General features: G+C 41.9%; 1 protein-coding gene across 2 annotated transcripts in view; it reads left to right on the forward strand.

Annotated features, from left to right (window-relative positions):
* Positions 1–13,063, forward strand: part of LOC139370576 (mitogen-activated protein kinase kinase kinase kinase 3a) — a 75,582-nt gene that overhangs the window by 12,983 nt on the left and 49,536 nt on the right. For both annotated transcript variants that reach the window (XM_071110152.1, XM_071110153.1), the window contains exon 2: positions 11,099–11,156. In XM_071110152.1, the coding sequence (XP_070966253.1) occupies positions 11,099–11,156 (58 nt within the window). The remainder of the gene's footprint in view (positions 1–11,098; positions 11,157–13,063) is intronic.

Consider the following 13,063-nt stretch of genomic DNA (forward strand, 5'->3'; position numbering starts at 1 on the left):
CATGGTACAGAAATTAACATTTTAATTATCTGGAAACAGCTCTGTTGGTCACTCATGCAGTCAGCATGCCAACTGCACGCTCCTCAACTTGAGACATCTGTGACATTGTTGTGTGACAACTGCACATTTTAGAGTGACCTTTTATTGTTCCCAGCACAAGGTGCACCCATGTAATGATCATGCTGTTTAATCCACGTATTGATATGCCACACCTGTCAGGTGGATAGCTTATATTGGTAAAGGAGAAATGCTCACTAACATGGATGTAAACAAATTTGTGCAAAACATTTGAGAGATATACACTTTATGTGCATATGGAACATTTTCTGGGATCTTTTATTTCAGCTCATGATGGGACCAACACTTTACATTTTATATTTTTGTTCAATAGATAATGTTTATTCTAATTCTATGGTTGGAATATAAATAATAGTTGGCACTTTGAATACAGTGTTGTTTGACATTACAACAAAGGAAATTGTGACAGGGTAGGAACCAAAGTGATGGTAAGTGTTTCCTTGGATACCCTATAATCTTTGGCTACATTAAATGTTTCTTCATCTAGCCAACATATTCATGCTTTGCCTATTCGTCTTTGATTTAAAAGATACTGTTGCACAAACAACATGCAAGCAAGCTACTTTTGCTCTGACTCTGTACATTTATTAGCTAGCTAGCTAACTAGTGATTAGCATTAGCGGCTAACACGATTTAGCTAAAACTTGCTAAGAAAATCCTGCATGTGCTGCATTGACCATGCAGACGCAAGTGTCTCATGGTCAAGCAACAACAACTCCTTGAGTGATATTGGGCGGGGTTAAGTCTGTGTGGGAAGTGGCATGGAGAGAGAAGAGAGGGGATGACTCAAGTAGTGGTGTAAACTATAAAAATGGACGTTACACACGGCATATCACATTTAACATACCAAACTTTCAAATACCGTTATATAAGGTAAAGTAAAAACCCGTAACAGGTCCGTGCAGCAATACCGGTATATAGTAAAATACGGTATACTGCCCAGCCCTACTTATAGCTGTGTCTCTCTACTATGACATTCGTATGACTGTGGCATGAGAGTGTTATAGCATGGTCATGATAGTAAGTGTTAACTGTTATTGTAATGAACACCAAGTCCAGGTAGCAGACAATGTACCGACCCTAACCTATATTTATGTCGTTGGTGCTGTATATTAACTAATATACATGGGTTCTTGAAAAATAATTGTTTGTTTACAATTGTACCGTTTATGCTCCCTGCGTATAAAAGCCATGAAAATTGATGGAAAGCCACAAACGCAAGATTGTCATTTCTATGACTCACACGGTGGAGGAACATGTTGCCTGTAACCTACTGTACTGTGGTAAACTGTAAGTGGCACTTCACCTTTTAATATGTAACGTCTGTCAGGATTTTTCTACAATATATTAATTATATGTGGAAATATGTGTTTGATTTAGCCAGCAGCTGATGAAACCAAGTGAATTCTTTCCTCCCTCTCTCCGCAGATTTAGCTTGTGGCTATCACTGTCTAGCTGGCTAGGTTTAGGATATTTACTAGCCCATAGCAGTGACGATCTTAGTTATGTATTCAACATATGGCAGTACACAAAATCTAGCTCACTTATTTTGCCAGATAGAAAAAAATGGTCAGAAATTGATTCAGAAAAGGAGGAAGAGAATAGCTAGCTACGGCATTGGAATGTTAGCAGCTACCTCTTCAACGAGAAGCAACTGTGACAACATTGATCCTAAAATCAAAAAAGAAACTTGAGCAAAATCCACAATTCGCCCCTCCAAAGAAAGCATGGCTCTCGGGATTCTCCGAAATGCCGCCAGATCCGCGTTCGGATCTATGGCCAAAGCGTGGCATTTCAGTTTAGCCTGCACCTGGCAGGCTGTATAGAAAACTCCCCCGGAGCCACAAAATGGCCGAATTACCACAACATGCAGCCCCCACAAACACAAAACTTGTTCTATACAGTAACAATGACGTCCGCGGCCAAATTTACTATTTCCCATAGGCTTGTGCTGTCTATAGCAGTGATCACCAACATTTTCTGAGTCCAGATCACTTTCACAGTTATAAAGCAAGCCGAAAGCTACTGCTCAGATTTTTTTTTTAAACATGACTTCAAAAAATATAAGCCTATACCACATTAATAAAAACAATTATGAAGTTTGTGCAGTAGTCTGTATATACTGTATTATTTTACCTTTTATTTAACTAGGCAAGTCAGTTAAGAACATATTCTTATTTTCAATGACGGCCTAGGAACAGTGGGTTAACTGCCTGTTCAGGGGCAGAACGACAGATTTGTACCTTGTCACCTCGGGAGTTTGAACTTATTATCAGAGCATATTGGCTATGTGCTTGGCCTGACAATATTGTTCATTTAAGCCCATATTATATTCCAAAACACGAGCTTTGATAACAAAATAGATCAGTTGTATCACTTGCGAGGCACAGCATAAATTGAAATAATTAGCTTTTTTTTTTATTTTCCTGGACTGATGGTGCCTGCATCTGATGGTCAGTCTCAACAGAGGGAGGGAGTGAGCAGCAGAGGGGTCTGCCTCTCACTGTCCCTGCCTTCTCCTTTCCTAAGGTGAGACTGACAAGTGAGGGGATACCGTCCTCCCACTCTCTTTTTAAATAGCTGAACTGCCTGTTTGGACAGTACATCAGGCTTGGGTCGGGTTGTTTTGATAGTTCTGCGGCTTCTATGCGTCTAGAAAATGGTTTTGTATTGATTTCAACAATCTGAGGAAGCCCTATTGTCTGGGGAGGGAGTGTGTCAGTGTGTAGTTGCGGGATGGAAAAATGGAGGGGAGGAGGGTGGAGGAGGCAGATGGATAAATAGATAGAGAAAAGAGTGAGGGAAAGTGAACAAGAGAGATATAGTGAGAGGCAGAGTGCGGGTCTAAAGGAAATATGGTGACACTGCATATTTGCGTCGCAGTCCTGGTTTGAGTGGAATTTGTTCATTCTCTTTCTAAGGGCTGTGGTGGTTAACTGTGAAATGGATTCATGGACTCCTCAGACAGAGTTAGGCCTCCTTCAAACTCAATGGCCTTGTTAGAATACTTAAATGCATCCTTCCTTGTTTCCTTGAGGTAATTAACAGATCTATAAGTGATTGGAAAGAAGAAAGCAAGGTTACCACCCCATTACTTCACTGATCCAACCAATTCCGATCTGTGATTACTTAAAGAAATTAAGGAGGGAAGGATGCATTTGAACTATTCCAACAGGGCCATTGATTTTCCTGCATTTCAGGAAGTACTGCATTTCATGTGCTACCTCAACTTTCAGGGGTGTATTCACTAAAAACTAAACAGAAGAAAACAAATGAAACGAGGAGGGACCTACCTGAATTTGTCCAATGGAAACTCGTTGCGAAACATTTTGCTACGGTGTGCACTGAATACACCCCAAGTTCAGCTCAACCGGAACTCTTTGAAGTTTGGGGCTAAACTTTGAATAGACATTGACTGGATGTGGTCCAGCAGCAGCCATTGTGTAGAGAGAGTGTAGTGAAGAGCCTACTTGGCATCCAGTCATCTCAGTCCATTTAAGCTGTCCAGAGGCACGGCTATGGGGGGGATGCGCTTGATTTGGTTAAGGTGATTAACACTTTAGCTTACTAACCCTCTTGTCTTGATCCTTGTTGGCCTGCCTTCTTTACGCCACATACTACTCTCTCTCTCTCTCATTGTCTCTGTCTCTGCCTCTCCTGTTCTCTCTTCTCTTCCTCCTAGCCAATTAGATACTAATCTGATACATATTCAGTCTGTTGAGATCTCACTCTCTCTATCACTCTCTCGCCATTAATCTCCCGGTAGGCCTACATATCTCTTGGTACGTCTTTCTCATGGTATGAAAATAAAATCAAAGTCTACCCTTAGCTAGGAGACAGTGAGGCCATCCTTTTCATGTGTGAATACAAAGCATCTATTTTACAGTATCAATTAACTGTCTTTTGTATAAAAAGCCTGTTGCGAAACACAAGACGGCACCAATGTTCTTTTCCTCAGCGGACCCTCATAAATGTTGTCACCCAATCCTTTCACACTTGGAATTTTTCATCAATTATTTACCGGAGTCCCACAACTGGGCCATTGTCCCTTCCTGTTCCGCTATCACAGCGCCGAGATTGGAATCTCCCCATGCGGACCAACCGGGGCTCATGACCCTGACTTTGAACACACCTGGCTCTGATACGTCTTAGGCAGTGCTTTATTTGAAGGGTAACACATTCATAAGCGGTATATTAGCGGTTCATAAATGCTTATGTCACTACTGCTTTAAAATAGCTTAACACTTTGTTTTAAATATGTCATCATAATGCCTTGCTACATAAGGTTGTCATAAACACTACTTAATTGGCGTTACATTAGAAGTTGGCAAATGATGTCACATAACCAGATTCTATCTGGTATGAAGCACAAGACCCTAAACCCATCTCCTTACTTTGTGCTTGAATGACATACTTATGACACCTCTATGTAGGCATTATAAAGGAGCTTTTAAATAATGAATAAATATTTCTAACATTCAGAATGGAGTTAATGGTCAGACACTGAAATCACACTAGACCTTCCTTCACAGGCACTCTGTATGAACGTGTATCCACATCCGGGAATCGTCAAAACCGCCCTATTTAGGAGTCAAATGCTTAGAATAAAAAAAGGCCTCCTTTTTTGTCATAGCACCCTTTCGGTTCCCCATCTACGCTTTTTTGTGCCTATGGTTAGCATTAGGGATGTGCATCTTTCCCTTTCAAGACAATTCGATACGTATCTAGATACATGGCCTCTGAAACAATACAGGAATGATACGTTTTAGTTTGAATTGGTTCGGTGCGATTCGATACACCAACATTTGTTGCATAAATACATTCATTTTCCATTCTAAATTCAAAACGGCTGCTGATGGCACTCGTGCTGGGCCTCTCTGAGCTGGATCTCTCTGAGCTGGATCTCTCTGAGCTGGATCTCTCTGAGCTGACTCTCTCTCTCCGTTTGTCTGTCTGTGTGTGAGAATTATATACATGGGTAATGTAGGCACCTGTGCTGAGCCATACGGGAAACAGGGCATCTACCACCTCACTATCAGACAAGGGAGGTAATGTTTGCTTTTTCTACCTCCACTTTCGATCTGAAATCACCATCACCCACTAATTAATTAGTCATTTTTGCAGATTCAAAGTGTTTGAGCTCGTAATGTAATCAATATTGTTCTTTATAAAAAATCATATGACATAGCCAATGAATATATAGCACAATTTTGGATTTCACCCCCCATGTCAAACCGTTTGTTTTCTGTTCTCATGAAATTATCAACTTTACCCTGTATATCTAAAAATGACCAAAACTATTGCTGATGGTAAACCGGAACATTAAATGTAATGTAGCCTAAGCCCCGATCAGCAGGTATGCTACAGCCAGATGAGACGTTTCTCAGGCGGTAGTTTAGGCTACTTTATTCCGGTAAAAAACACTTTTCAACCGCGCATTTGATTACAATAATCTAGCATATTATATTGGTTGTCACTCAACTAATAAAGCCTAATAATGCGCAAGCCATTTTACACACATTTTGATGCTGAAGGTGACACGCGGCCTACCTCTTGGTCAGCATGCTAAGCCGTGCACCAAGCGCAGTTTGACTAGGCGACTGATAATGCCTGAGTTGTTTGGCATGTAAAATTACTTGCACATCAATGACTGTCAACACAGTTGCTTAGTTCGACATTGAAAGAGAGGACGCATCAGTTGTCACAAAATATGAGGTATTTTCAGAAGGTAGAAAGTAATATGAGCACCGCCGATTCGTAACGTTTGAATCGATTTTATGACCGATTCATGCTAAATTTGGATCAGTTTAGGGACCCGGGGACATTTGAACCAGGACCAATGCATATTGCTGAATCATTACATCCCTAGTTAGCAGTTTATTTTGTCCTTGATCTAGGATCAGTTATTTTTTTGCAGCCTAAGTAATTATCGGGTCATTAATATGCAATTACCATTTATATGTATAATATATGCCTTTTAGCAGATGCTTTTATCCAATGCGTCGTACAGTACTACCCGCATACATTTTTCATATGAGTGGTCCCAGGAATCGAGCCCACTATCCTGGCATTGCAAGCGCCACGCTCTACCAACTGAGCTACAGAGGACCACAACATTGTTTAACATTTCATTAACATGACTGACAAGTAGCCTAAATAGAGACCTGTAAAACAAAGTGAAACACAGACTTTGACCTAGGGGCCTGAGGAGGATGCATGTTCAGATAGAAATGTACTGTGTAGAACATGTTGGATTATCTGTCATGTGCAGTAGAATAGGGAGTTGTCAGCTCTATTCATTCTATTTCTATCTGCAATGTTTAGAAGCACGCCCCAGCGTGCTCCGTATCCCCCTCTCACAGAGGTGTCACCCAAAGGTGTGAGAAGCTGGACACAGAGGTTCTCTCACTTTTGGACCCTGTGGTTTGGAAAGCTGAGGAAATCCTCTCTGTCAGCTCTTAACGGACCTGTTCTTCAGTAGTCTTGAAAACCCGACCCTAAGCAACCGTAATTAGGGTCTGGTTTCAATGACGGACTCTTTAGGTATAGAGTAACTACATCAATGCCCACATCACGATCTTATCCGCTTGAATAAAATACACAATAGTATCTAGCAAGATGGAGATCACAGAGGTTATTTCTAATGAGTACGTTTCGCAAGTGGCTAGTTTGCTTCAGCTACCTTCACTAAAACCACTGCAAAGGTTTTGTCTGGAAACTTTGGTTTCGAATTGCAACGTTCTGGCGTATCTGTCTCGTGATTTGTTGGGAGAGTTGTCTGTCTGAAAAGAAACCACCCTGGACATTTTTTTTCCCCCTTATCGAAGTTGCCAAAACAGTCTGTTATTGAAACCAGACCCTAGTCACTGTTTCCTAGGGTTGGGTTTTTGAGACTTGTTCCTCAGGCCTTGAAGTCAGGCCTGGATTCTATCAAACCTGCATAAAAAATTTGTGGCTGTATTTTTGTAAAACATTTTGTGGTTTACCTATTTCAGACGGGAGTCTACCTGGTATTTTATAAAGGTCGCTACGCAAAACCATACACCGGTTTTACTTGACTTTTTTTTTTTTTGACCGTTTAAAAAAAAAAAAATGTTAAAGGGTTAGTTCACCCAAATTACAAAATTACATATTAGTTTCCTTACCCTGTAAGCAGTCTATGGACAAGGTGTCTTGCTTTGGTTTTGTTTACCTGGCGACACTCTCCAAGTGCTAACTTTTTTGCATTTAAGGCACAAGTACAATGCAAGTCAATGCATGCCATTTTGTAATTTGGGTGAACTGTCCCTTTAACATGTTAAATACTTCATGGATGCCTTCACTCCACTGTAACATTTTTCAGTACAAGTTCAAAAGAGGTCTTCTCTTTCCTCACCATGAAAGATTAGCATTTAGCATTAGCTACCCCTATCTGTCATACTCCCTTTGTAAACAAAGCTGCTGGATCAATGGTAGTTCTTGTTTCACTCAGACCAGGAAGTGAGTGGAATTCCACAGCACTGCTATGAGCAGGCATGCAGAAGGGAAATAGGGTAATTCTTTGTGAGAATGGAACAAAACATTACTTATTTCTCAATCCATTTGGAGACAGATGTGAAATGTATAATAAACATCTTTCCCCCAAAGGTCATTTCTATGGGTTACATTTCAGAAAAGTCCACAACGTCAGGGTCATTAGTTGCTCCTATTTCACATTAAATGACCCAATAAAGACATAAGTGTCTGCCCCGAACATCCTCTTTTTAGTCTCCCTCCTGACATGTCTCTGACGTTTGAGTGTTGACATTCAGGAATAGATTGATCAGACACAGAAAACAACATGTCTCACTGCATTTCTGGATTATATTTCCATCTGTTATTCTTACAAACAATGACAGTAATTACATCACACATTAAACATCACAAAACCGCTGTAACTGGCACATACAAAAGCAACAAGCCTACACATTGCCTTGAACATGTATCTATCTCATTTGCTGAAAATGCAGTGAAATAAATACTGCCCTGGTGCAAAGAACAGGTCGCTCCAGATTCTGCTCTACAGTCTGTGTGAACCCTGTGGCCCCTGCGGCCCGTGTCGCTTTGGCCTATGTTGAGATGTATTTTCTCTGGCTGTAATTACCTGAGATGGTAGCCAAAGGGCCTGCTGTGCCCTGCGCCTGTGCTGCCTGAGCTTGGCTGAGTGCATGGCACTGGGGCGGAGGAGAGTTGGGTCAGCGTTCCCGATGGAGGGGAAAGCTGTATCTTGACCCTGTGTTGCCTTGGCTGAGTGGCGCTGGAGCGGTTGGGGTAGAGTTAGTGCTCCCAATGGAGGGAAAAGGGGGAAGGTTGGAAGGAGTAGGGGTTGAAGTTCGTAGAGAGGTCGGAGAAGAATTAGGTGGGGGCCAGTCAGAGGATTCATGGCCTGTCTGCTTCTCCTCCTTTTCCTTTGCCACCGTGACGTCGGTAGGAGGCTAACGTTGGTTGTGGAATGTTGCAGAATGTGTACTCTCTAAGCTCATTTGCTTTAATCCCTCGCGGAGTGCGGTACATAAATGTTCACGTAACGTCCGTCAACAGACTTTGGGATGCGGCAACTAGCGAGGAACATTGTTGCACTGCACTGGGTTTGCGTCACTGGTTATATTGAGGAATCACAATTTTGCAGGGCGGGGGCATCCTTTGAATTTCGGGAAGGGGAGGTGACGTTTTGGGCCCTTAGACTTGCGGAGAGGGGGATGCAGTAACCAAAGACTTCCCAGCTCCTATCTAACACAGAACCTAATCAAATAGTTTACAATTTATTTTGGGTTCAGTGTTACTAGAATGATGTCCCGTTGAGAGCTATTGAGTCTTGTTCTTCTGTTCTTGACGATCAGAAATCTGAAAAGCCTGGTTAGGTGGATCAACATGACAGCGACTTGTTTCTGATTGCCCGTTCCAGCATACTGTACAACTTCAAATGCATGTATTGGAACATGGCCACTTGACTCCAGAATGCTAGACGATGGTGCCGTTCTAGGTTCTAACTAGATATGGAGAAACTAGACAGAGGGGGAAACCCAATGGACTTAACCATACCGAGACCTTGTGACATGATCATCATCAGCCAGCCCCTTCCTCTCCCTTCGCCCCCTCAAGGGCACTGGTCGAAACCCGGTGGGCGGTTTCCCACGGTCCTCAGCTCTCACCTTAGGGTGGGGGTGGGTGGTGGGATGAGGTGGGGGCGGTGTGCAGGTGGTGGTTTGCATTTAACCTGCGGTAATGGCCAATATGATTTGCCATTTTCTACGAAATTAGATATCGACCTTTGGTAGAAGTGCCTGTTAACACTACCAGTGCGGTTGATCCCGCTATTGATCTCCGAGCGGTCTACGTTTCCCATAAGGTGCTAGTTAACCTTTTGGAGGTGTTTTTCGCAAAGTGCGTCCAGGTCATTAGTGAAAGACTGCGCAGAAATTTGTATTCAATTTCACCAAGGTTTTAATATGCCTCACAACTGTGTGTGTGTGTGTGTGTGTGTGTGTGTGCTAATTTGTTTCACTGTCTTTTGTGGAAAATCAATGTGTTGCTTTTTCCAATCGCTTTAAAGGAAGCGCAGAAGTGTCACCTTTGCTGTGACACATGCCAAGATGTCATTATAAATATGACATTGATTCTTGATTAACTTTTCTCCCAGGGTCAGCTATGTTGTATAGTACGTCTATCCAAAGGTACTTGAGTATCTTATGACTGTACCCTGCTGGAGTCTTCATTTTATGTGCCATTCTCTCCAAGCTCAGCCCTTCATGAATGTAACATACAATGTGAGCTTGCTGGCTCTGAAGAGGTTTTTTTCCATTTTGCGGTGAATGATTTTCTTGCTCATCACATCTGCTGCTAAACTGGGATTCTCTGCATCTGATGGTGGAGCAGATAGAAGGCGTGGAAAAATAGACTCAAGTCATTGATCCTGCATCTTGTTTCCTCCCATGCCTTCCATCCACTGCCCCCCTTGTGAGAGTGCAGTCTGAACGGGATGAGTGCCCATACATGTTTAATGCTTGGCAGTGGTAACCTTAACCCCCCCCCACCCCGACCCTAACCCTAGCTCTAATTGAACCCTTACCTTAACTCACCCCTTCTAAACTCAACCTCAATCCTAAACCAATTTCGATTAACCTTTGAATCCGCTGGCTAAATGTCTGCCTTTATGCTTCTTTTCTGTGTTTTGATTTCCCTGGCTAGTGATAACCTGTATTGAAGGTTGGCCTATTGCATGTCTCCACAATAAAATTATATTATATAATTATTATATAATTATAATATATATATATATTGTATTATCTAAATGATCATTCCCTGATCCTGAATAACCACATGTTGGTTTTCAATTCATAATGACTTGAATATCTTCTCACTGAACACATGAACCATGATTTTCCTTGTGACCGTGAATTCCGCACTAGTCAGGTTGGGATAAAAACCAGAATACACAGTAGTCCCATTATACCAGAATCTTGAAAAACCGAGTCATCATGACTATGCAAGTTTTATCTGTAGCTATTTAAAGGCCCAGTGCAGTCAAATGTGATTTCCACACTATGAGGTTGGAATAATACTGTGAAATCAGCCTGCTTTGGTGAGATGGAGTTTTTGACACCAGCTAGATAATTAGTTAATAGACCAATGAGAACTAAAGTTCAAAACCAGTCTACCAGTAACAGCTAGTTTTCAGTTTTCCTCTCCCCACTCAGACCACTCCTTGACAGTCATAGCAAAATTCTGGCTTGAGAAATTGCTCTTTGCTAAGAAAATATTTTTGTTTGTTTTCATTTAAAATGGTCAAAAATAATCACAGTAAGGTACTTAATTGTTACACAGAAATGATTTTATATTCAGATAAAAACATCTCCGTTGGACCTTTTTTTAAGTCGAGCCCCGGTGCCAAAACACATCCTCCTCAAGGTATGCTCTTGGGCAGCTCTCCATCGATCACTTGTGGTTTTCTGTGTGTGGAGACTGGTCGATGTGCTCACCCTCTGTCTTGTTTGTCTTCCAGGCTCGGAACGTCACCACAGGGGAGCTGGCGGCCATCAAGGTCATCAAACTGGAGCCCGGTAAGAATCTTTGCCTCTATCTTCTCACACTCTGGGGTGAAGTTTCCCCTATGTACAGATCTAGGATCAGCTTGCCCTCCACCAATCAGTGGGGAAAATACAAAACTGGCCCAAGCTTAGCGTCGAGGGGCAACGTCACCCTACACCTCAACTCACTGTCTCAGCTAGTTTAGCCTCTCCTGACCTATTATTCCATTTGACTTACTTCAATCTTCTCTCCCCCACCATCCTACTTCTCCAGTCATTACTGTGCCTATTTCTGAGACCCACTAAACATGTGGAGGAATTGACTCAAGACCCTAGGCATAATACAAAAGCGTTATGCAAATGAAACCCACCTGAATGCCCCAGGCCATATGCATGGAAGTACAGTATATTATGACCCAGTGAGAGCATAACATTAGTGGTTAAGTTGGTTGGAGCATGTTGCTTACAGTAGAGCTGCGGGTTTAAATCCTGTATAGGCCACACACCGGCCTTATTAGTGTAAAATGCATCTGCTTCATGCCTACCATTTATCATTTGTTACCCATCGCTTTAGATGAGAGTGGTGTGTGTGTTTTTTTTCTGGGACTTTTTCTGTAATAGTCAGGCAGGCCTGGTTGCGTCCCAAATGGAATGTGTCCCACGTCAGGCCAGGAATGTGGAGTGGAGCTAGCCTTGGGAGCCATATCAGACCAGATTTACCTTCATCTCAGCCTCAGATGGCAGGGCTTGATTAAGTTGGAGTGTTAAGAGTAAACCTGTTGGAGCTTGCGGCCAAGCTCTTTGTCTGCGCCACAATAAGATTATAATTTTCGAATAGAGAGGAATATCAGATTTGAAGTCTCTGTGGTATTTCAAAAGCTGCCTGCTTATATCGAATGCATCAAAATCCAAGATGTCCTTATAATTTGATAAGATGATAATGATGGATATGAATTGTTATTCAGAAAAACTTAAAGTAACACTGTTGATATTCTTGTAGAGCTGTTGCTAGTAAGTACCCTGGAGGGATCCCGTGCAATTTCATATTATTGCATAGCAGTGAAACACAGAGCTCAAACGCCTTGTATTATTAAAATGCATTGAATGTCACATCCTGTCATGATGCAACAATGTGTGAAGATTGCAGGACTTCCATAGGCAAAGTGTTACCTGTTACTCTACATCAGTGCAGCTCGTCCATTTACGTGACACCCTCAGGGGTTACACATTTTTATTCTAGCCCAGCACTAACACAAAATATTCAGAATAGGGTTAAAAAAAAAATCCCCCCCCTCCCCACACACACACACACACACACACACACAACCTTGTTCATAAGGATAAACTAGGCGTGGTATAGGCCAACTGACTCACTTCTCCAATAACCTATAGAGGCGATGTCTAACAATCCAAAAAGCAATTTTTATTGTAGTGTTTTTCTTAGTTAGCATTAGCATTGGTCCACAGTTAGTCATCATTGCTACTATAAAACAGCCTAATTATAGTTGGTTTGTGTTTGGTGATAATCTGTCACCGGTCAGTTGTGCAATTGAATTCTGCTATGAATAGCACGTTATCAGTCTCCTTGCAATCTCTAAACTGCATTCTGTTCTGTTGCTTCCATATGTGGAAATAATGACAGATTATCACCAAACACAAACCAACTATTTCTGTCTCCTGTCTATGATACGTGGATTAGGTAATCTATTGAGGTTGAATTGATCATATGTAAGTAATGTTAGAATTAGTTTGGTAATGACGTTCCATTCACGTGAAACACGCGTTTGATGTATTCAATACCATTCCGCTCCAGCCTTTACCACGAGCCCGTCCTCCCCCAATTAAGGTGCCACCAACCTCTTGTGGTTCCATTCTAGTAATCATAATCTATTCATTTGCTAAGGCTGTTTGCTCTGTGTGATAATGCAACCTTAAGGAAA

The sequence above is a fragment of the Oncorhynchus clarkii genome, chromosome 17 (genome assembly GCF_045791955.1).
Source record: "Oncorhynchus clarkii lewisi isolate Uvic-CL-2024 chromosome 17, UVic_Ocla_1.0, whole genome shotgun sequence".
Classification (NCBI taxonomy): domain Eukaryota; kingdom Metazoa; phylum Chordata; class Actinopteri; order Salmoniformes; family Salmonidae; genus Oncorhynchus; species Oncorhynchus clarkii.